General features: G+C 36.9%; 2 protein-coding genes across 5 annotated transcripts in view; one reads left to right on the forward strand and one right to left on the reverse strand.

The window, feature by feature from the left end:
* The first annotated feature begins 592 nt into the window (after nt 1-592).
* On the forward strand, nt 593-8,582 carry METTL21C (methyltransferase 21C, AARS1 lysine). 3 transcript variants are annotated; one of them, XM_074815355.1, is made up of 5 exons: nt 593-634; nt 4,883-5,046; nt 6,181-6,323; nt 7,806-7,923; nt 8,188-8,582. In XM_074815355.1, the coding sequence occupies exons 2-5, from the start codon at nt 4,893-4,895 to the stop codon at nt 8,580-8,582; spliced, it is 810 nt and encodes a 269-aa protein (XP_074671456.1). In that variant the 5' UTR covers nt 593-634; nt 4,883-4,892. The 3 variants fall into 3 exon arrangements, with proteins under 3 accessions (XP_074671456.1, XP_074671458.1, XP_074671459.1); XM_074815357.1 differs by lacking the exon at nt 593-634 and adding an exon at nt 740-870; XM_074815358.1 differs by lacking the exon at nt 593-634 and adding an exon at nt 892-1,273.
* The window catches only part of TPP2 (tripeptidyl peptidase 2), a 62,853-nt gene continuing 48,114 nt past the window's right edge, over nt 6,857-21,595 (reverse strand). For both annotated transcript variants that reach the window (XM_074815354.1, XM_074815353.1), the window contains 4 exons: nt 21,052-21,182; nt 19,546-19,753; nt 10,482-10,601; nt 6,857-9,847 (listed from right to left, as the gene is read on the reverse strand). In XM_074815354.1, the coding sequence (XP_074671455.1) occupies nt 9,758-9,847; nt 10,482-10,601; nt 19,546-19,753; nt 21,052-21,182 (549 nt within the window). In that variant the 3' untranslated portion in view covers nt 6,857-9,757. The remainder of the gene's footprint in view (nt 9,848-10,481; nt 10,602-19,545; nt 19,754-21,051; nt 21,183-21,595) is intronic.

Raw genomic sequence — 21,595 nt, forward strand, 5'->3', positions numbered from 1 at the left:
TTTCTGGTTTTATGACTTTCAAAGTTCCTTTTAAATTTTTGTACCCTCTGGTTGAATTTCTTTCTACAGAATCTTTTCCAAGAAGAACAAGGGAGGGCAGAAGAGCAACAGAGTGGTAAATGCATATAAAACTCAAATTCTTGAAATGTGTCAAGAATACATATTTGGTTTATATCCAACATCTATAATATCCCATCTGTTTTAAAACAAGCAACCGCAGGATTTTCTGATCAAAGTGTGATTTTCATGTCTGCACTCTCTCTTTCAGTAGATATAATATTTCCTACAGTTATGACCTGCACTGAAGATGACAGGAAAGCTGTTATTTCCTAAGGACTGTCAGCTCCCCATACTCTCTGTGACTCAGGGCAGGGGAGGGTACCCAGAGCTTCCCCTGCCAGACGCTCAGCGAGGCAAGGAAGACTTGACCTTTTCCTGGCAGTAGGAGCTTCATGAACTTTTCTCTGCGTTTGGGCTACTGCCAAGTGGCCACACACGTTATTTATCCACTAGCTTGCCCACAGTAAGTTGGTTGTTTGTGCCAGCACTGCAGACCATAAGGCAAATGCAGGGAACACTTAATCTGCAAAAACAGAACGAGAGGTTGGAGGAAGCTGAGATTTTATTTCTGAAGGTTGGTGCACTTGGGACTTCCAAGTCTAAGAGCGTTTTCGTTTTGTACTGCAAACATGGAAGAGTTTAGTGTAACATAGTAAGTTCTTTGAGCGTTGCCTGGTAATGTTACTCTAAATAGCCTGCAACCCGACTGGTTGGAGCAGAGAGTTATTCCTTCCAGGTGCATGCCTGTATAAAAACCTTTGGAGGGTGCATCCACCCACAGGAAACTTCCAGTGCCCTCTACCACAGCAGGTACCGCACAGCTGCCCAGCTAACCTCGCCTGACATGCCTTTGTGTTCTCTGCTAACTAACAAAGGGAATACGTTTGTCTGAATTCTTTTATTTCAGGTCAGCTGTGTTAGCCCATGAAATCCAGCTTACCTAACACCTACTATTTTGCAATGAGTCATTCCTGGTTTTCACTATTTGGATGCATTTACCTTGTGGACTCAAATATAGATTTACTACAGTGATGATCCTAGCACTGTCATTTCCTTTATTTCCTAGCATTTATATGAATTTTTTTTTTTTAATTTATTTAGTGCATGATGAGAAAATTGCATGAACTCTAAGAAAACATGGATGTTTGTGTATGGTATGAGGGTATGGCTAAGCCCTATCTCGCAAAGAACACACTGCAATTGCATTTCCCACGTGAGTAAATGGAATTGGCTTTTGCCCAAATAATTCAGACTAAAACAGACTACACTATGCAACTTTGTGCAGAGGTGTGAGAAACATTTCAGCAGAGTTGTGTTTACAGCTGAAGACCCAGAGACACAGTATGGCTCACTAACCTACTTTGTTTTTGGCCATGTAGCTAGATTTGAAAAGCTCTTTTCAAGCAATAGAACTTGGAAGTTTAAGAGGCACAAAGTTTATTCTTATAGGGGATAAACTGTTACCTTAAGGTTTATCATCATCTTACAATTTGCCTGTTGGTGTTTAATTACCTTGTTAATTTTACGTGGCATTGTCAAATAGATACAATTTTATGAATTATTCTTTCTTCCTTAGGTTCTGAAGAAATCAAATGTGATTTTGTAAGTTATCTTGTTGACAACAGTTTAAGACTATTAATGAAGTCAATACTGGTTTCAAAACTTTGGAAAGCATGGAACTTAGATGATTATTTCCCATCAGGATCACTTTGGAAAGAAATCATCTGCTAACATTCAGAAAGAGCCAACATTTTCTAAGGGAATAGATTTTTGGTTGCAATGTTATTAAACCAAAATTCTTTTAGATAGATACCATTTTCAGTAAAATATGGATCAGAAAAATGTCAAAATAGTAAGAAATGTCAGTTTTTCCAATTCTAGAAGCACAACTTAATCATATTATACATCGGTATGTAATAATGCAAACACTACTCAATACTCACTTGTGTCTGTAGTCTTCAGGTACAGTTTGTCATTTAGAAAGATAAAATAAAACTGTGCATCATTAAGGCCAAAATGCTAATATTCAATTACAAGACTAAATCTGTCCTGTAGTTTGCAACTAAAAAACCTTACTTTTAACCCCATTTTATGAAATATATCATTTAATAGTTATGGCAGTAGGATATATAAACCCCTTTCTGTTTAGGAAAAGCTACACCAATGGGAAAATATTGGTATTATAGCATCTAGAAGCCTCAGCCATTAACCAGAGCCCAGTGTGTTAGGTGACATCCAAACACAGAATGCATAACCTTTATCCCCTGAATTTACCACCTAAGAGCTGAGGCAACTGATGGTCTTAAGGACCACAGCAGTCCCACCACAGGGCCAGTGTAACCAGAAGTGTTTTTTAGACCTCCGGATCATTTTAAGAAGGGATTTAATAAAAACAGCTAAGTGTCTCTAGAAATATTTAAATAGATGCCTATTTTAGAAGGGCTCGAAGGACAAAATGGGAGAAAACATAACAATTTTTAATTTTAGAATGTAATATAACATGTCTAGTCAAGTTTAGAATTCGGTCTCTACCAAATGAGTGATAATAGGATATATATCATGATCAGAGATGCAGTTGTATTTACTGCAAGTACTTAACAGTGGATCAACAAATACATATTTACTAAGCATGTTTCCAAGTTATTTTCTGGTATTCACTGCTACCCATAGCCAACTGAAATTTTGACCTATTGCAATAAGAACTTGTATAAGCAAGGAAAAAAATACAGAAGGATCACTTTCTACCCAGAATGACAAATTAAACAGTTTAGTCATTAAACAAGCCCTTCTGTTTTTTACATAAAAGAGTACTGGGAAAGGCAAAGTTTCATCCTGCTTTGCAATTTCAGGATTGGCTTTTCACTGAAATAGCACAAATTTCATGCTACAAGAGCCTTCCCAAAAAAACCCAAACAAAAAACCTCCCCAAACCCCCCCCAAATCTGAAAATGTAGTGCTTTGCATGTTTAAACATGAAATGTTCAGAAGACTGGGTCTTCAAGCAAGTGTCTTCTGGCTGTAGCCATCACCAGTTCTGACAGATTGTTCTCTTTTCATTACACACCTTCGTCATTACACAAGTCGTAACATACTTTCCCAAAGACTTCATAAAACATTGAAACAGGACCGGATTTTATTCTAGCTCAAGGCCTGAAAAAGAGGCATTGCTGAAAACTGGAAGTATACTTCTGATTACATGAGAAACCGTTCCTGTTGTAAGGAGGCACACTTTCATGTGTGAAATGTGAACATGGATGCTATTCAGTCATATGTCAGGGAATGCAGTAACAGCAGCACTAATTTCAGTCTCTTACCTACTATCATATCTCGAATTAGACAAAGAGATGTATATAGCCAGAACTTGTTACTAGCTAGATGGAGGCCCTCTGAGGAAAAAAAATAATTAAGAAATACATCTGCAGAAATCAATTTACTTTAAAGCACTCTCTTTTCTGAAAGAGTATAAAAAAGTCACTGTGACAACTGAACAAATGCAGCATCAGAGGAGTTAGAACACAAATCCTGTCCTTGTGAATAGAGCAGCAATATGAAATATATCAGGTATCAGTAAAACTGCAATGGTGTCAATATCATGTGTGCAAACAAACCACCCACCCAAGTCAACAGCCACTCTGCTCCTTAAAAAACTACCTGCAGGCACTGCTGAGCCTCCTGGCTGCTGCCAAACCTCTCCCCCGTATGGCCAGGCTATCTAGAACAGCCTCCTGCAGCATGATGCAACCCAGATTATGCAACACTTTGTCTGCAGTGCATGTGGCTGGAGAGAGCAAATATGCATTCTCAAGAATGAGCAGAATAAGGCCAGTCATGGATAAAACGTAGCACACTCCAGCCATCGTGATATGTCAGATGGGTGAACTTGTACAGCCTCCGGCTATGAACCATTTTTTTTTCTCTTTATACATGTATAGGGGTGTGTGTGTGTATATATATATATACACACACATACCTCCACACACAAATGGATATGCATGTAACACAGGTGCTATCACTGAAAAAAACTCTAGTTAAGCAAAGTTTCACTGGCATATTTCTCCCCAGGCTAATTTAGATCCAATCCTACTCCTGCTTTTACTGCTTGTTAGCTGGTATCAAGCAGTTCCTTCTTATGTTGGGTGCCACCCTGTACACTGAAGATGCACAATCATTCATAACACAAGAGTTCTCCAAAGCAGCTTACTGATTCAAACTTCTCAATGCAATTACTTTCTGACTGCAATCTGCATACTCTGCAGTTCACTACATTTCAGGGTAATTCAATTAGGTGTTCTGCAGTAAAAGGCAGAGAAGGCAAGTGTATATACAAGGAGACAAAATCAAGAGCACTGGCTGCAGCAAATTAACCGGTTTTATTGCAGGAATGCCAAGTCCCAAGTTCTTTGGGAAACAGTAAATTGCACAGATCAAAGTCACAGACATTAAAAGACAGTTCGTCTTTCTCAGCTGTTGCTTCAACTGATAGGAGTACCATGCAAGTAGCTCATTTTTCAGACTGATGAGTGGCATCAATTCAGTGACATAATACTAAGATTATGATAAAATAAACACGATAAAATAATATGATAAACATGATAAAATAAAAACTCTGATAGTATTACTGCATTACCAGAAGGTGCTCGCTGCAATTTCCAGTGGAGTGGGGATGTCGCCTCTCATCACGGCTTCCTGTTCCTTCAACCTGTCATTAAAAAAAACCCAGAACCAAAGCCCACCCAAACCACCTGCTGTCTTCTTCCAGTCATCTCATACAAAGAGAGTGCCCGCAAGCTTTTACAACATTATTTTTCCCCTTCCATTTCAGCTCTTTTACCATGATCTCGGCACAGCAGCTACTGTTCCCCAACAAAATTCAAAGAGCAATGGACTGCCAAGCTGAGGAAGAAGAAACCTGTGAAAAGCAGTATGACTCTGAAAACTGCACTTGCAGCTGTGAGAGTGCATCATCAACAGCAGAATCCAACACAGGTTTAATCCAATTTAAATACTGCAATTGCTGTGGCATGCTAGCACTTTGTACTTTCATTCTTCTCAGTCTTCAAGTAACAGATGTCACTGTGTCACTTTTCCTTTTGATCTCTACTTTTTTCCCACCGTTTCCCCTTATGTTTGTATTTATTATCAGACCAAATCTACAAAAAAATGTTATATTCATAATTAAGATGTCTGTTTAAAAAGGTCTCTGGATTTTATTTAGACATCTAAGAATTATTTCTCAATTACAATCAGAGACAAGATTATAACATGCATTAATTGGGCTAGTACTGTTGAAGCTGTGGCATTACAAATATCAACAGGCTAAACTGCTCAAACATCTACCAAGGATTCTAGGCAGGCATCAATTAAAATCCATGCAAGCCAGAGCAAAAATGTTTCTTTACAGTTAGTTAATTTTGTGTCATCTATACATATCCTGCTAACAGGCTTCCAATAGCAGTCATTCAGGACAGTGTCCTTGTTTCCAGTGAGATCAGATGGAGCAGCTCAGCAGAGCTGTCCTGAAAAGTCTCACCTCAGGGCCTACTCACTATGATGAGACATGCTAGCACAACCACTGTACTGACTTGCTGAACAGCACTGTATCTTACAATCCTCCTTTTGTGGAAGAATGGTTAAAAAATAACTGCTAAAAAGAGCTAGGTTTTCTTCAATGTAAGAGGTAAATCCTAAATCCTTCTTTTGTAAAAAGGAGCTGGATGTTCTAGATCTGTTGGCCCCACAAATGAGAACTACGGCACAAACCCCTGCATGGCATACTCTGAACCACAGCATACCCCAAAATACAAGCTAACTTGGTCCTGAAAGTCTTCTAGCTGTCATTAGCAAAGTTATACGTTTGAATCGGCAGATTTTTCTAAATGGCCCATCTGTGAATTGCCCATGCAAACACTCAGGATGGCAGGAAATGACCATCGCTCCTTTCATTCCCTACCCAGCCAGACCATCTACTTCTGGACAGCCACTAGTCTCAAGGTTGACAGCCTGACAGCTTTTCTAGTCCATGTGCCTATGTACTATTTTTCCAAAATGTTTTTCACCCTTTAACAAGTTGCATGTAAACACCTGCACATAAAAACACAAATTCTGTCTTTTCTCTCACAGATTCACCAGTAATTCTTAAAATACTACAGAACTGGGTTCCTAGAGTTTCGCACTACTTTGATAAAGAGCACTACGCGTACGTTGGCCACCGGATCATCATTCAGGAGTCCATAGAACACTTTGGAGCCGTGGTATGGCCGGGGGTAAGTACGTGACACAGCACCCAGAAAGCTGACCCGACGGAAGAGTAAACCATGACTGCAGCACACAAATATTAAGGAAGATTTCTTAGATGATACTTCTGACAGCAGAGGCTTCCCTATGCAGAACAAAGCTGTGAAGGGCTTTGGCAGAAAGCTCTGCCTTATGCTAACCTGCCAGTTCACGCCAGGAGAACTGTGGCACCTAAGCATTTGTAAATTGGATGTAGATATTTAAAAAAAAATTTTAAAAAAGGACCTTAGGAAGAAGTGTTCAGTTTCCTCCATGTTTCACTGCTGGGAAGTAAACAAATCAGCAGTACAAAGAGGAGGCTGAAAAAGAAAACTGTGAGAGACTAAATAAAGGAGGTTAAAACAATTAAATATGCTTCTTTTAAAGAACAGGCTGGAACAGTTCCATTGTAGCATGAAAAACCATACTTGCAAGCAGTTCTTCTTCAGTCTTTGCTTCTCCTGCTCTTAAAAACTGCCTCTGAGGGAAGAGAGGTCAACTGATAAAGACATGAAAATTAGGATTTCAAAATTTCAGATCCACATTTATTGAAAAATTTCACAGAAAGTGGCAGACAACTTCAAAACAATAGAGAAAAAGAAAGCGTATGGGTGAGCGAAACAGTATCTTATTTTGAAATGTCACATCATCAGTTCTCACATTAATCAGGTGTCAGAATGCAGATAGTAAAACTTCCCAAGAAAATCAAGAGGTTGCACAAATTGGACTGGTGATTCAGTGAGCTTTCCCAGAGCAGGTAGACAGTGTTGCATTATGAAAAAGCACAAGAGTTAAAACAGTAACAGTAACACAACTCTAAAAGGGGGAAGATAGTTTCTTTGGCATCAGTTTGTGTTGCTTATAAACAGCTGATTTTTATTCTATTGATAAGATCTTCACAAAGGTCTGATAAGCAATACTTCCATCCATACAGTGTTGGTTTTGTTGTTTGGGTGGTGTTTTTTTTTTTAAGTTTACACTATTATCAATAGACAAGTGTTGAGTTGGTAAATAACAATTTTTTAATATTTCCCTTATTAAAAAAACCAAACAAAAATCACTTATCAAAAAAATCTGTGCTGAAGCCTGAATCTATTTTATGATAGTGATAATAATCAATACCATTTATAATAATCCAGAACACTACTTTTTACATATTGTTAAACCTCTTGTTTGCTGTTCTGACTGTACGGTTGACATCTAAACACTGCCTACCCTGAGCTGTCAGAGGACTCACAGTGTATAGAATTGTGGAGCAAATCGATATCCCATAAACCTAAAACTAACAATAAGCTGTTTAATTTTTTTTTGATATAAAAAACAGGACACATCATAATTCTTCCCATATTACATTTTTATGTTACAACCTTCAGTGTTTTTCATTGTATAAAAAAACCTGTATAAAAACATCTAACAAACCTTTTGTGTAACTTACCTGTTACACTCTTATGGATATGTGTTAACCGTTTTAGGCACTGGCTTTATCTCAATATCTGGAATCAAATCAAGAACAATTCAACCTCAAAGACAAAAAAGTTTTGGAAATTGGCGCTGGGACAGGCTTGGTTTCCATTGTGGCCTGTATCTTAGGTTAGTAAATTCATATTTCCTTTTGGATTTCTTGTGAAAGATTATCTAGATCTGCCACTGTCACTTTAAGGCATTGAGCAACAGTTGAAGCAGACTTTGTCACTGCTTTTTTTACAATGAAAATTATTGTAAAATACTGTTAGTAGAGTAACTACCCTAGTTATTGGTGAGGGGGAAGCTGGGGAAGTTGTGTAGATAGAGTTTTACATATATATATGCTCAGCTACATACCTACGAATTGAAACAAATTCATGTTTTCTTTAGGAGCTTATGTTACAGCTACTGATTTGCCTGAAGTCCTTGAAAATCTCTCATATAATATTTCAAGAAATACACAAAACCTGAATATGCATAAACCTGAAGTAAGAAAACTAGTATGGGGAGAAGACCTCAATGAAGACTTTCCTGTATCAACTTACCATTATGATTTCATACTGGCCACTGATGTTGTTTACCATCATGCAGCTTTGGACTCCCTGCTAGCAACAATGGTGTATTTTTGTAGGCCAGGAACAGTATTACTATGGGCAAATAAATTCAGATTCAGTACAGACTATGAATTTCTGGAAAAACTTTGCAACATATTTAACACAACCATTCTAGCAGAATTTCCAGAATCAGATGTCAAGCTGCTTAAAGCCACAGTAAGAGAGAATTAAAGAAAAACTATTACTAATTCTGATTTAGTGGCAGCACCTTACAGTTTGGAATGTTTTGCAGCATTACGGTGCACCTTCTGTGCATTTACGTTTGTAAAGTTGCAGTTGTAGCTGAGTTTTGCATTACAAGTTATGCAAAAACAGGCAAGACAAATGATACAGCAATTTGTCTCTGGCTGATACACATGACCTGTTCAAACAGACCAATTTCACTCCACTGAAGGAGCAATGTTAGTAACAATAGTTAGTAAAAAAGCTTTAACAGAAAACACTGACCTTCTGGGCTGCACTGAACTTCTATTATTTGTAAGGTGTTTCTTTCAACAAGTTCCATTTCTGTACTCTTTCAGAATCCAATACAATTTTTAGCTTCATTATTTGTTTTTATTAATTATAAAATAATCTTTCAAAGTATCAGAGTGCATATGGTGGTTTTTGATCCTCAACTTTGCACATTTATTTTTGTTTTACAATTTTAACATTATTAAACATATATGTATAGCTTTACAATACCTGATCAAGATTTAACTGTCTGGCACTTTTACACATGTATCAGCCTGTCCTGATATGCACTTTCACATGGATTTTTGAGTTTGCCTGAAACCACTCAAAAATAAAGATTTACAAGAGCACCTATGCATCAGCAATTCCAAGTTACACATTGTAACAGTTTGAGAGGTTGAATTTTTATTAAAAAAAATTAAATGTAAACTCTTGCAAACAATAATGATGTCCTGTTACTTTTGTCTAATAAATAAGATTTTAGCTACTCTTGAAGTAGCTTTAAGGCCTTCATACAATTGAAATTAAGATCAAACATGTTAAAATTCAGTTTACTGTAAAAAATACAGAGCTTTTACAGATTTGCAGTTAAAAGTAACAGTTAAGAACCTAACATGCATGCAGTAAGCCTTTCCAGCTTAATTCCAAATCCTTGGTGTTGGCAGTTCTGGCACATCCATTGCCAGCAATGGGATGCACAATAAGGGAACTCCCTGATGACAGGAGTTAGGTTAACAGGTATTAAGCTGTACCCAGGTGCCTTTACTGATAAATACACACAATTTAATAATCAGCATTCAGTAATGAAAACATGCGTTCCAATAAAAAGTCAAACTTATCTTTTCATATCCTGCCCCATATAAAATCACTTTAAGTTTACAATTGTTGGTTTTCTAGAATGCACAATAATCAGGTGGATACATGACAGGAAGCCAGTTTTCAGTGAAAGTTGCACAATGAGTCCATCCAAGCAACTTCATCAGCTGAAGAAAAAAGCAAACGTAAAAAAATTAGAAGCTGTACGGTCTTATACTTTTAAAAGTCTAAATCCTTTCAACAAGCACTGAACTGATATCAACATCCTACTAAAGACGTCTATTATCAGAAAGATAACAGACTGGAGAACGAGTGATCTTTGAATTACTTAGTCCTGAAAGGCATAAAAGAAAACCATTCCATATGATCTACAGTCTTTCAACCCAATGCACAAGAAGTTTATCCTAGGACTTACAGTAATTCCCATTAATTCTCCACTTATATTCTACTAGCAATAAGTTGTGATCAGTAATAGTAAAAATAACAGTGGTTAAACAGCAACATCATGGGATTTTAAATATGCAGAACAACTTTGGCTATGTTGTCTTATGCCCCAAAGTAATTTCCAGAAAGTAAATCTGCTAAAAAACAACAGTTACTCACAAACTAGCTATTCTAGAAAAGGAAAGAAGAAATCACTATTAAAAATGGAGGCCAGGCCACAAAAGCCTAGATAAAGTTAAAATGTCAGGTTTAGTGAGTTCTACAATGTAAAAGGTATCAAAACTTCAAAAAGACTTATGTCTTCTAAAAGCTTACTAGGCACGAATATAACCCATTACTTTACCAAATACACCTTACCTGAATGCAGTTTTTCAAGTTGTCCTTCGTTGGCTTCTCTTCTGCAAGTTTTGTGGCAAACTTGAGACCTCTCCCATACATTTTATTTACCAATGCATGCTTATAGGCAAAAGTCAAAACCTACAACGTGAAAACAAAAACAAATTAGATATTTTAATATTTTAATCTTACAAGGCTTAACAAGTAATAGCAGATTCTGTTAAGGTAGCAGAAGTGATCTAAGCAAAGTAAAACATTTACACAAGATAGCTTGCATTTTTCTTTGCAGTAAAACAGATGATTCACAGTAGTAGTTATAAACATGAACTTCTTAAGAGACTATTTCTGACTTCATGAACATATTTGACTTCAGAACATCTTATGTAACACAGATGTCACTATTCTAATTTTTTATTCATCACACTTCTAGCTTTTTCAGATTTTCATTCTCTAAAGGCAACTGTATGGTATAAAAAAAGTAAAAAAAAAATCAAGAACTAGGCAGGTATATCTTTGACCCACAGAAACAAAGACCCAATTAAGAGTTTTGATTCCTAGGAAGTCACAAACTTACTGCAGAAACAAGTATGAACGTACATAGTGAATGATATATATATATACACACACATACAGAGAAATGCACGTAATTATAAACAAGCAATGAAGACAGATAAGCATGAAGACAAGCCTTAGGTTTTGGATCAGCTCCTCACTGTTGGTAATTTATTAAGAAGAGATTACAAAAAAGCTTCCTCTTGATAATACTAATTCTAAAGAGACAGCTTACTATACTTGTCAATGCTATAACTAACATGCACAAATGAATGCATCTACTTAAAAGCTAATGTAAACTAAATCAGGTTCTTAACACCCAAACACTGACAGCATTCAGGGTGTTGCAAGATAGTTCATACTATTTCACCAGTTACAGCACTATGAATTGTTTCATATATTCCCTTTGGAGCACTCACAGTAAATAGCTTTTTCTTCTTTTTTACTGAAGAGTGACATAGCAGCAAAGTTGGTGAATACGGTGGTGCTTCTGTTGTTGGCAAAGTTTATTAGAGTATGCTATTCATTTCCCGTCCCTTGTTACAGTGTTTTTCCTTTCTCCTCTGACTCCTCCAACAAAAGTTACATTTTCCCAATGCCCACTTAAAATATCCCATTAAGAAAAGCTAACAAAAACACTTCAAGGATGTTCAGAAATGAATGTTTTGCATTATAGCAAACAAAAAAATTAAACATTTCTTAAGAATATAAGCATTTAGGAATCTGATATCTGAATCCTGCGAGGACTGAAGAACCTGCCTAATTTTAGCTGCCTGAACGCTTCCATTGAATGTTAATCACATGCACAGGTTTTTGCAGGATCAGTACTTAAAAGATTGAGCTAAAAAAAGAAATACCAAGCTTAATTATCAAGCAAGTAAAGGTATAAATTTGAAGTTCTAAACTATATGCCAAGCAGAGTTGCTTATTCTTCTTCTGTCTTTGAGCACTTATTTTGTTGTGTTGAAGTATTCACTTAAGCTGTTGTAGCTTAAAACACACACATATATGCAACGATGAGCATACAGCACCATTCACATATAGATTTTCCAAATATTGCTATTGGAAAAATACTTTGCATGCTGCATTCTCAATCCAAATATTTTGGATATTTTCCTAAAGCAAAACACATTAGCAAACGCTTCTGAATAACTGCTCAGTGGATCCATTAGCAGATTTAGTTGGTTAAACTAAAACTAAAAACAAAACAAAACATCCTTCTATAAAAGATGATAGAACCACAAAACAAAAAAACAAAACAAAAAGATCAAATGAAAATGCATTGGAGCTCTCAGCAAATATAACATATCGGAGGCTAACCAGAAATAATGTCACTGCTCTATTAAGAAAGCTCTTACCTGACCCTGTAAGTTTTGAATGGTTATTGAACATCAGTGATAAAGGCAGGAGGAAAGCCACTTGACAGCATTTCTTTCGTAACAGGGCTTCCTAGAGTTTTTGTGGCAAGAAAACAAAGCATTTTACGAAACACCCTTGCTCTGGCCAAATAAAAGTTTGGGTATTTCTAAATGAGAAAAAAGTTCTCTGCTGGACCAAGAGGTTGAAAACAATGTTCCAAGAGCTCTGGATAAAAGACAATAAATTCTGTCTCAGTGCTTGGAGAAAAACCCCACTCAACTGTATACAAGTTAAGTAAAACTAACTAAAAGTTCATTAGCACTTCAGAAGTTAAGAATAATGCATGAGATGCTTTAAAATCAGAATAGGTTTACAAAGAAAAAATGTTACATAAGAAATAATACTTTATAACTTGTACACATACTGGTCAAATTAAACCTTATCATTAAATATTGCAAGCTTTACAAGATCACAGAAGTGAAGATGATGATTCCTTGATATGTGTAAACAAAATGTAAACTGGAGTGCTACTAAGACATAACAGAGAAAACAGCTGATATCTGAATCTAACAACAGCAAATAAGCTAATTTGTAGTATCTAAAAGCAGTTGCTAGATGAAAGAATAGGAATGAATTCTAAGCGTTTGATATTATTTCATAATTTCAACAAATATAATTAAGGCTAGCTTTTACAGAACAAGTGATATGGCCCAGAAATTGGCCAAAGAGCGATAAACAAAGGGCAGTAAGGAAAGACAATGCATACTGTTAGCTGCTTTATTCCCCAAGCTAATGGCCTGTAATACTAAGGGTGCTAAGTGCCTGACCCATGAGAGTTATTGGATGTCCATCTCCTAATTAGCTGCTTAACTTGCCATTGGCTACATAAAGATGTATATTTAGGACAGTAAAATGCCCAAACCAGATCTCAAGATGTTTGCAGGGCTAAAGTACTTTAAAAGCCCGAAAACACTCTTTAAAAAAAGAACACTTTTTGAATCCAGCGACACTAAACTACCTCATAAAACTTGTCTAGTATCCTAATACTGTCATCTATGAAAAGAAAAACAGACTTGTATAATCAGTTCCTTCATTATTTAAACAGTTGATTAAAACGTATCTATACTTACAAATAATTAATACTAGGTTAAGTGCTATAGTATATAAACAGACTCCAACTCTTGTAAGAACACAGTTTATAACTACCAGCAAACAAATTTTTTCAGGTTCATATGTATCAATGGTGATAAACTAAGGTTCCTTAGCTATGTTGTTTGACTTCTCTCTGCTCTGTCAACTGGTCTATTACAAATAAAAGCAATATTCATATAAAAAAGTTGACTCAACATATTTTCAAGAGAGGGAAGGGAGTTAAGGGAATCAAGTATCCAGCAACAAGTTTTTGGCAGTGACTGAATATGATCAGCTGGAAGAGACAGCTGCATCTGACAGAGCAGACAGTTATATGAAAAACAATCCAGGCTAAAGATGTTTAAGAGACAAGATGGAAAGGTCTGGGCCTTCTATTTGTTTTTAAACATGACTTTTTGCTTTTCCCCAACAGCTAATTTAAAGGTTGAGGGGCATTAAAGTCTACAGATGAGTCATTCCCAGTAAGAAACAGGCAACATCCTACTACTCTCCTGTAGCAGTTTAGTTTAAAACTGGGGATTTTGGCCTACAAATTTTAAAGCTATGTTCTAAGTAAAAGAAAAATAGCACAATTTATATTCCATTACTAAAAACCCTAAAGCATTATCACAAATGGGTTGTCATAATCAAATACTTGTGGCATAAAGCTGTCTCAACTGGAGGTTATTTGAAATGCTTTTGTGTACATAGAGGACAAATATTTTCTTTCATATTTCATTTAAAATAAACCTTCAGAGACAAGTGATCTAACTAGAATAGCTGGAAGTGTGAACAAGTGCACTTACTATGAAAAGTCAGCACCAGCTTTCCTACATACTTGCTCAATATGGGGACAGGCACAACACTTCAATGGAAAACAGGCAATTCAAAGGAACTAACGAATGCCCTGTGGCAACACAGGTCCTAGGGCTGCAGAGGAGAAGTGAAACAAGTGATAGTACTTGGATTACTAGAGGGTGAGCAGAAATGCACAGAAAAGTAATGATGTTCCCGATTCACCTTTAAAAACAACATAGAAGAAAACACAGTCTCTGTGATTTCAAAAATTTACTTAGCCTTTTAATTACTGACATCTGGATGAACTTTGATTTATAGGAAGCTTAGAAGTAAAACACATAGAACAATGTTTCCATCTAAAGCCATATACAAACTTGAATAATCAGTGCAGTATTCAGATCCCTTATTTCCATCCTTTCTCACCCAGTTATTCCATCTTTCGAGTGCCAATGACACAAAGCCATGTCCACATACAGGAAGAGCTCCACATTTTCATTTCCAACATAGTGTTGTAGAATAAGCTGGCTGCCTCTTGAGGACTCATTTGAAAGACATTCACACAAGGTCAATCCCTGATCCTGTATCACTACTCCACTCTACCCTTCCACTTCCAAACTTCTATTCCCCAAAAAGCAAACGAGTCATACAAGGTTAGGTGATAGAGCCAAGTCACAACACTTCACTTTATCAGTCCAGTCTAAGTCAGTCCAGAGTGGCATCACAAAGTCCATTAAAGCCACAATTTCTTGTTTTCTACCAAGGTGAATTTTGCCAAGCACAACTCAGCTGGACTGAAGAACACTATCAACGCTTACCCTAGCAAAAATACTTGTTTCTTAGAATCTGTTTTGAAGCCTTAAACACTATTTTACAAAACTAAGTCCCTCGATACTGTTCCTAAACTCCCCATCCCAATGGAAGCAAGCTACATGAACAGTACAGTTACCCTTAAGTGATCAAAATTACAAATTTTCCTTTAACAGTCTGTAAAATAAAATTGTTTTTGAAATAGCAAAATATTCCAGAAGTACAACAGCATATTGCATGCAACATCAAGGTGGAGATTTATACAACTGTTTCTTCCAAACAGACAGAAGAAGCTGCAAAGGAGGAAGACCAAAGGCTACTGCAGATACTTAAAACATCCTATTGGCCAATCTCTAGGCCAGAAGACACTTATTTTTATTCAAACAGGAAGCTGAGAGAGCTTTAAGCACAATCCCACTTACAAAACTTGTCAGCCATTATAAACAAAAATGAATGAATACTGATCAGACAGCTTGAACATAAGATGAAGATTGGCAGAGGTGGGTGGAATGAAGGAACTGTAAAGTATGAAGTTAATTTTTGAAAAGTTACAGCCCATGACACACATGTACAGCTATTCTCACAGTTTACAACAAAGACAGTAGGAATATAACTATAAAGTTTGTCTTATGCTTTTTTGTGTCAGGCCATATCATAATTATGTTGCCTTAGTCATTAATAGTGACCCTTAAAAAAGCTAAATGAAGCATAATTGGATCCTCGTCACAGGTTTATGATTTTGAATGACCAAAGAACATTCCATCATTGTCTGGAAACTGTAGTGCTAACAACTGGAACAGCTGGTCTGAACAGTGCAATTGCTAACTACAGCCAGTTCCTAAGAAAACTACTAGATGGACATGACACCTGTTAGTAAAGGAAATGAAAGAATATGAACAGCAGCAAGCATGAAACTTTTAGGAAGCAATAAAGGAAAAACAAAGAAGTTCTCAATTTAAAATTACTCCCCTCACCCTAGCCCTTTTCTCCAAATCTGTTATCAAGGAAAATCATTAGAGTGCTCGACTATCTCCTTTCAAAGCAAAATTTTCAATACCATCAAGATGTAAGTCACATTATTCTCACTCCTCATCCCTTTCAAAGAGTTTCCAGAAAAAGAAAACCTCAGAATATAAAAGTGAACAATTAAAAGTCTCAATCCCAATAATCATATGAAAGCTTTAAGTAGCAGGATGTATTTCTTTCACTTCAAACTTTTTTTAAAACTTTTTCTATAGGTACTGCTGGGATTGGAATTACTGAACAGTACCATAGGATATATGAGAGGATACATCCACCATGTGACCTTTAGACTCATTAAATTGATAGCTAACAAAACTAACACTACATCATTACTGACCAACGTACATGCTCCTAGATCACAGAAAGCATGAAGAAAACCACCACAGAAACTAATGAGCTACATGAATTACTTGCCAGTCAGTCACTGAAACATAATATGGTTGAAGGAGGAAGGGAGCTCTGGAGATCATCTAGTCTAACTCCTCTACTCAAAGCAGGGCCACCTATAGCAGGTTGCCAGGGATCATGTTTGATTCAAAGTTTTGACTTTGAATTTTGGAGGGATGTGATGTGGGTTGGCAGTGGACCTCGCTGTGTGGTTAGTAGCATAACTAGGGTGTATAAGGCGGTTAACAGAGTTTCGGTTCCTGTGAGAATGATTGTGAATGTTGATCAGTTGAATAGTGTAATCATGATGTTGAGTTCAGCTATTAGGTTTGTGGTTGGTTGTGGTTTGTGGTTGTGGTTTGTGCTACCCACTGTGATATTTGTTCACCCTCATAAAAAAAACCACCCAAACATGCCCTCTCCCTCCCCCTCCCTCTGCCCAAACCCATAGAAAAAGCAAATCCCAAGTTTTTCTTAAGTAGACATTCCTGTGTTTTAGTTTGTGCCTACTACCTTTTGTTCTGTCACTGCAAACCACTGGGAAGAGCCCGGCTCCATCATCTTTACTCCCCCATCATACAGGGTGAACAGTCTCAGCCTCTCCTCATGTGACAGATGGTCCAGTCCCTTAAATCATCTTTGTGACCCTCATACTACTACCTATACTAGTAGTCAGAACAGGACTGATATAGGGCAACTTGTCCAGCAGGAAGAGAAAATAGAAGGGAAACTGTATGTGGACCAGGCAGGGTTGAGTAAATGAGGCTATGTATGGGTATGGACAGAAAGGCTGCAGAAAAGCACAGGACAAAGATGTACCCCAGGGGTCATTAGGATGTAGTATGACAGGTTCATCATCTCCATTTTCAGAAGCCACCCACTTAAAATACCCAGAGCACTCCAGAATGTTTCTGGGCTAAAAGTATCCTCAACATACTGGTTTTGGCTGGGATAGAGGTAATTCTCATCACAGTAGCTCCTATAGCCTATGTTTTGGATTTATGATAAAAACAGTGTTGATAACACAGGGATGTTTTAGTTACTGCTGAGCAGCGCTTGCACAGTGCCAAGGCCTTTTCTGCTCCTCACACCACCCCGCCAGCGAGCAGGCTGGGGGTGCACAAGAGACAGAGTGCACACGGAAGGGACAGCTAACCCCAACCAACCAAATGGACATCCCAGACCATAAGACATTGTGTTCAGCAACAAAAAATATGGGGAAGAAGGAAGTGGGGGGGATGTTTGAAGTGGTGGTGTTCATATTCCCAAGTCACTGTTACACGTGATGGACCCCTGCTTTCCTAGAGACGGCTGAACACCTGCCTGCCCACGAGAAGTACTCAGTGAATTGCTTATTTTACTTTGCTTGTGCATGGAGCTTTTGCTTTACCTAATAAATTGTCTTTATCTCAACCCACGAGCTGCCTCTTATGTTTCCGATTTTCTTCCCCATCCCGCTGTGGGGGGATAAACAAGTGACTATGTAGGGTTCACAACAGTCAGTTTAGATTTCAAATTGACTAGTAAAACCAAGAAGGAAAACCAGACAAACATACTGCATAAACAGGACAGAAGTTATTTCCATATGAAACGCTACAAAAATCTAAAGTTTTGTTGGCCTTTCAGTACCAGTTTAACCATATCGAAGCATCAATTTTCAGAGCAAAACCTGAGCAAAAACTATGCACTTAGACAAATCCATGGTTAAGGCAGTGAAAGTGATATGTTCAATCCTTAATCTGTGCAATTCAAATCAGAATTACTCATTCCAGGGCCAGAGCACACAGCTCAAGAGTACCAGGAATCAATATCCACCTTGGAAAAAAACCCAAAACCAACAAACTGTTACAGAGTGAAACTCCCCCAAAAAAGTCTATACTGGCAGTTTTCCCACTGAAATTATTCCCATCAGCTTTAAAAAAAAATCAAAAGAGAAGTAAACCAGGGGTCACTATACTGGAACACAGTACTGTATTTCCAAATAGAAGAAAATCATGTGCCAAACAATATGATTAAAGTACAAAATCTGCAACTACAGGATATTATAATCAATTAAAGATTAGAAGAGGAATGCTGAAAAGATGTAGGTGTACAAGAATATATACATTAAAAGAAGTGAGGGTAACCACCACCAAACTTCTTGTTCAGCCCTCCAGCTAAAGCACAAGTTCTTACTGGGAAGATTATTTACTGTCAAGGAAATGAAACAATTTTTTTTTATTTCAAAGTTTTTCTTTTGCACCTATCTGAAGTGCTCTGGCAATGTAACTGAATTATAAACAAATACATTGGTCACTTCATCTTCCACTAGAACACAGACATACACAAGAGTTAAGTATGGCAACTAATTAATACTCAGTAACTCAACAGTTAAAGTCATAAACCCTGCAAATTAAAAGCTACATAACTAATCACTTAAAATCACCTTTTTTTTTTCTTCATCTGAATAGCGGTCTTGACTGAAGCAGACAAAAACTTAAATTTTAGCATCAGGAACCTTGAAATGACAGTGAAATCTGTGCTAATAAATATGTAAGTGTAATTATTTCCAAGGGTTTCTTCCTTTACCTCTACAAACATTACTGACAGCAAAACACAAAACTTATGTTGTCCATAGTGTAGAAGAGGCTACAGAATGCAGGACTGAACAGAGTAGGGATGCTACACACTTCTGTGTGTGTGCAGCCAGAACAGTGCAGAGGTTAATCAAAAATATTCCCTGAAAGGTACAGAAAGAAGCAGTTCAATAAAGCAAGCAGCTTTTTCATGAAAATCTGGTACTCTTCTATATACCCTTCCCTTAACCTCTACATTCACATGCACAGAGATGGGCTTACTATGGGTTTGACAGGCTTGGCAAAACCTCTGTGGAAAAAGGTCATTAAGGAAGCACAACATATGGGGACACATGGAAAAGTAGAAGGGAAGAATGTATGAGGCTGTGCACACAAAGGCAGTGCGTAATTCCAGGAAAAAACATCAAAAACCCAACATGCAACAGAAAAAAAAATCTGCTCTACTCTCTTACCTTGCTGTCAAAAAGATCTGTCCATTTTGTTGTTTCCCAGAATGTCTCTGTCAAAGCTTCTGAGCAGCTCTCATGATCCTCATCTTTGCCTTCTGCATCACTGGAAGCAGCCCCTTCTTGGGCCTGCAGGTGAAGAAGTTGGTCGGCCAGTGCACTTCCTTTTCGACAAAGTGCATCCACTAAAGTAGTCTTCTGCTTTTCCATTTCACTAGAAAAAACCAGTATGGAAACTATTAAGGACTTTTTACAGATACCTCATTAAGAACAGAATCAGCACTGTACTGAGTTTAAGCTAAAAAGTTTACAGCAGTTAGTACACACAAAATGAAAATAAGCACAAAGATAATTTTTAAAGCATAGCTGTTTACTATAAAACAAACTAATTGTAAAAAATTCCTTAGAGATACTATGCATTTAACAAGCTCAATCATTCTTTTAAGTGTGAAATGCCTTTGATGTCTTAAGGCAAAGGCAACTCAGCATTCTAAAACTGAGTAAGCCAGCATCTAGAAACACAGCTTTATAGTTCCTGGCTTTATATACAGAGTCAAATCCACCACTAACCTAAGCAGATACAATTCTGCTGACTTCAAAGGAATTGCACCCATTTAAAACACTTCTGAATCTGGTATTCAGTTTCAGGTGTTAGATCCAACCACATGGCCTAATGGATCAACTTACCAATAAATGTTTAGAATGAGCTTTATTACGTCTTAGCTTTGCTTTTGTATCAGCAATTCTAGAATTACACACAAATACAGGATAGCTAGAGCACACAGACAAATTTTACACCTGAAATCTGGTATTTTATCTAAAATAACAGATATGCATCTCTGATTTTAAGGGCCTAATCTTCAAATCTGCTGCTCTATTTGCAACTAACAGCACCATACCACACAGTGTGAAATACACCAGTTATGCTCCAGACTAGGGTGTCACCTTCAAAATACTGTCTTCCTAAGGATATATACGGTAATTCAGAGGAACAATCTAAAACTACAGAAGAATAACAGGTCTCAAAAATACTCTGAAGCATGAGCATGGCCATCACACTTTTCACAAATAAAATCTTTTGCAAGCAGTTACTTCTCAGACTGCTGTCAATTTTGCCTTCAAATACAGATCCAAAAGGTTGCAAAGTATTACAAAAAGACAGGTAGCATTCAAAACACACACCTCTATCAATATTCTAGTGATCCCTCTGATCTGAGATTAAGCTTGCTACAAACAATACCCCATTTTTCTGACACATTTAAATCCTGAAAACACTCTTGTTTATTTTATTTAATATTTCTAAGTAATAATTTGCAGGTTTCAGTGTTCCTGCATTCTGGAGATATAATAAAAGAACCAAATAATTTAGCAGTCAAGTTTGAAGTTACCTGTGCCCTGAAAAATAACACAGGTTATTCAAGGAGGTTATAGTCATTCCATTTCTTATAAGCAGAGACAAAGTACATAAATTACAAAAATAAGATGCAAGAAAATTATTTACTGGGTAGGTACTTTTTTATAGTAGTTGCATCAGGCCTGGGGTCAGTCTTCATGGCAAAATATACTGCTAATGCTGTCTGATCAATATGAGAGATTACAGTATTTGCAGCTTCAACAATTTCATCAAGTCTTTTCATTCGTTCCTAAAGGAAGGATAAAAGAGGTGTTTAGCACTATAAAAATCACACTACTTGATTGCTGATTCTATTAACACTAGGATAATTGCAAAGGTACACACAAATAACATACATAATTCAACATGTCCTTTTCTCTACTTTCTCTAACTTTTGATTCAAAAAACCTGATAAGGAGTCTGCATTATCAAGATTTTCTGCATATGTAGTCCATTTCACTGAAAACAAATTGTAAAACATGAGGTGGGTATATACAAAATGAGAAGCTTACAGAAAGAAAATCACCTTTCAGTAAAAACTAATCATCTTAATGGTAACAGTTATTCATTTTGGAAATAAATATAATATCAAATATACAGAAAAATATTCAAGATACTGATATATACACAAAGCTTTTTAACTTCAAGATAAACAAAAAAAGC

This window comes from Strix aluco, chromosome 2 (genome assembly GCF_031877795.1).
Source record: "Strix aluco isolate bStrAlu1 chromosome 2, bStrAlu1.hap1, whole genome shotgun sequence".
NCBI classification, from domain to species: domain Eukaryota; kingdom Metazoa; phylum Chordata; class Aves; order Strigiformes; family Strigidae; genus Strix; species Strix aluco.

Bases quoted from the DNA above. Each gene is read 5' to 3' on its own strand.
- METTL21C (XM_074815355.1), top strand. From the start codon at position 4,893: ATGATCTCGGCACAGCAGCTACTGTTCCCCAACAAAATTCAAAGAGCA. The intron at 5,047-6,180 runs GTTTAATCCAAT...TTTCTCTCACAG, and splicing joins AACAGCAGAATCCAACACAG to ATTCACCAGTAATTCTTAAA. The intron at 6,324-7,805 runs GTAAGTACGTGA...TAACCGTTTTAG, and splicing joins GAGCCGTGGTATGGCCGGGG to GCACTGGCTTTATCTCAATA.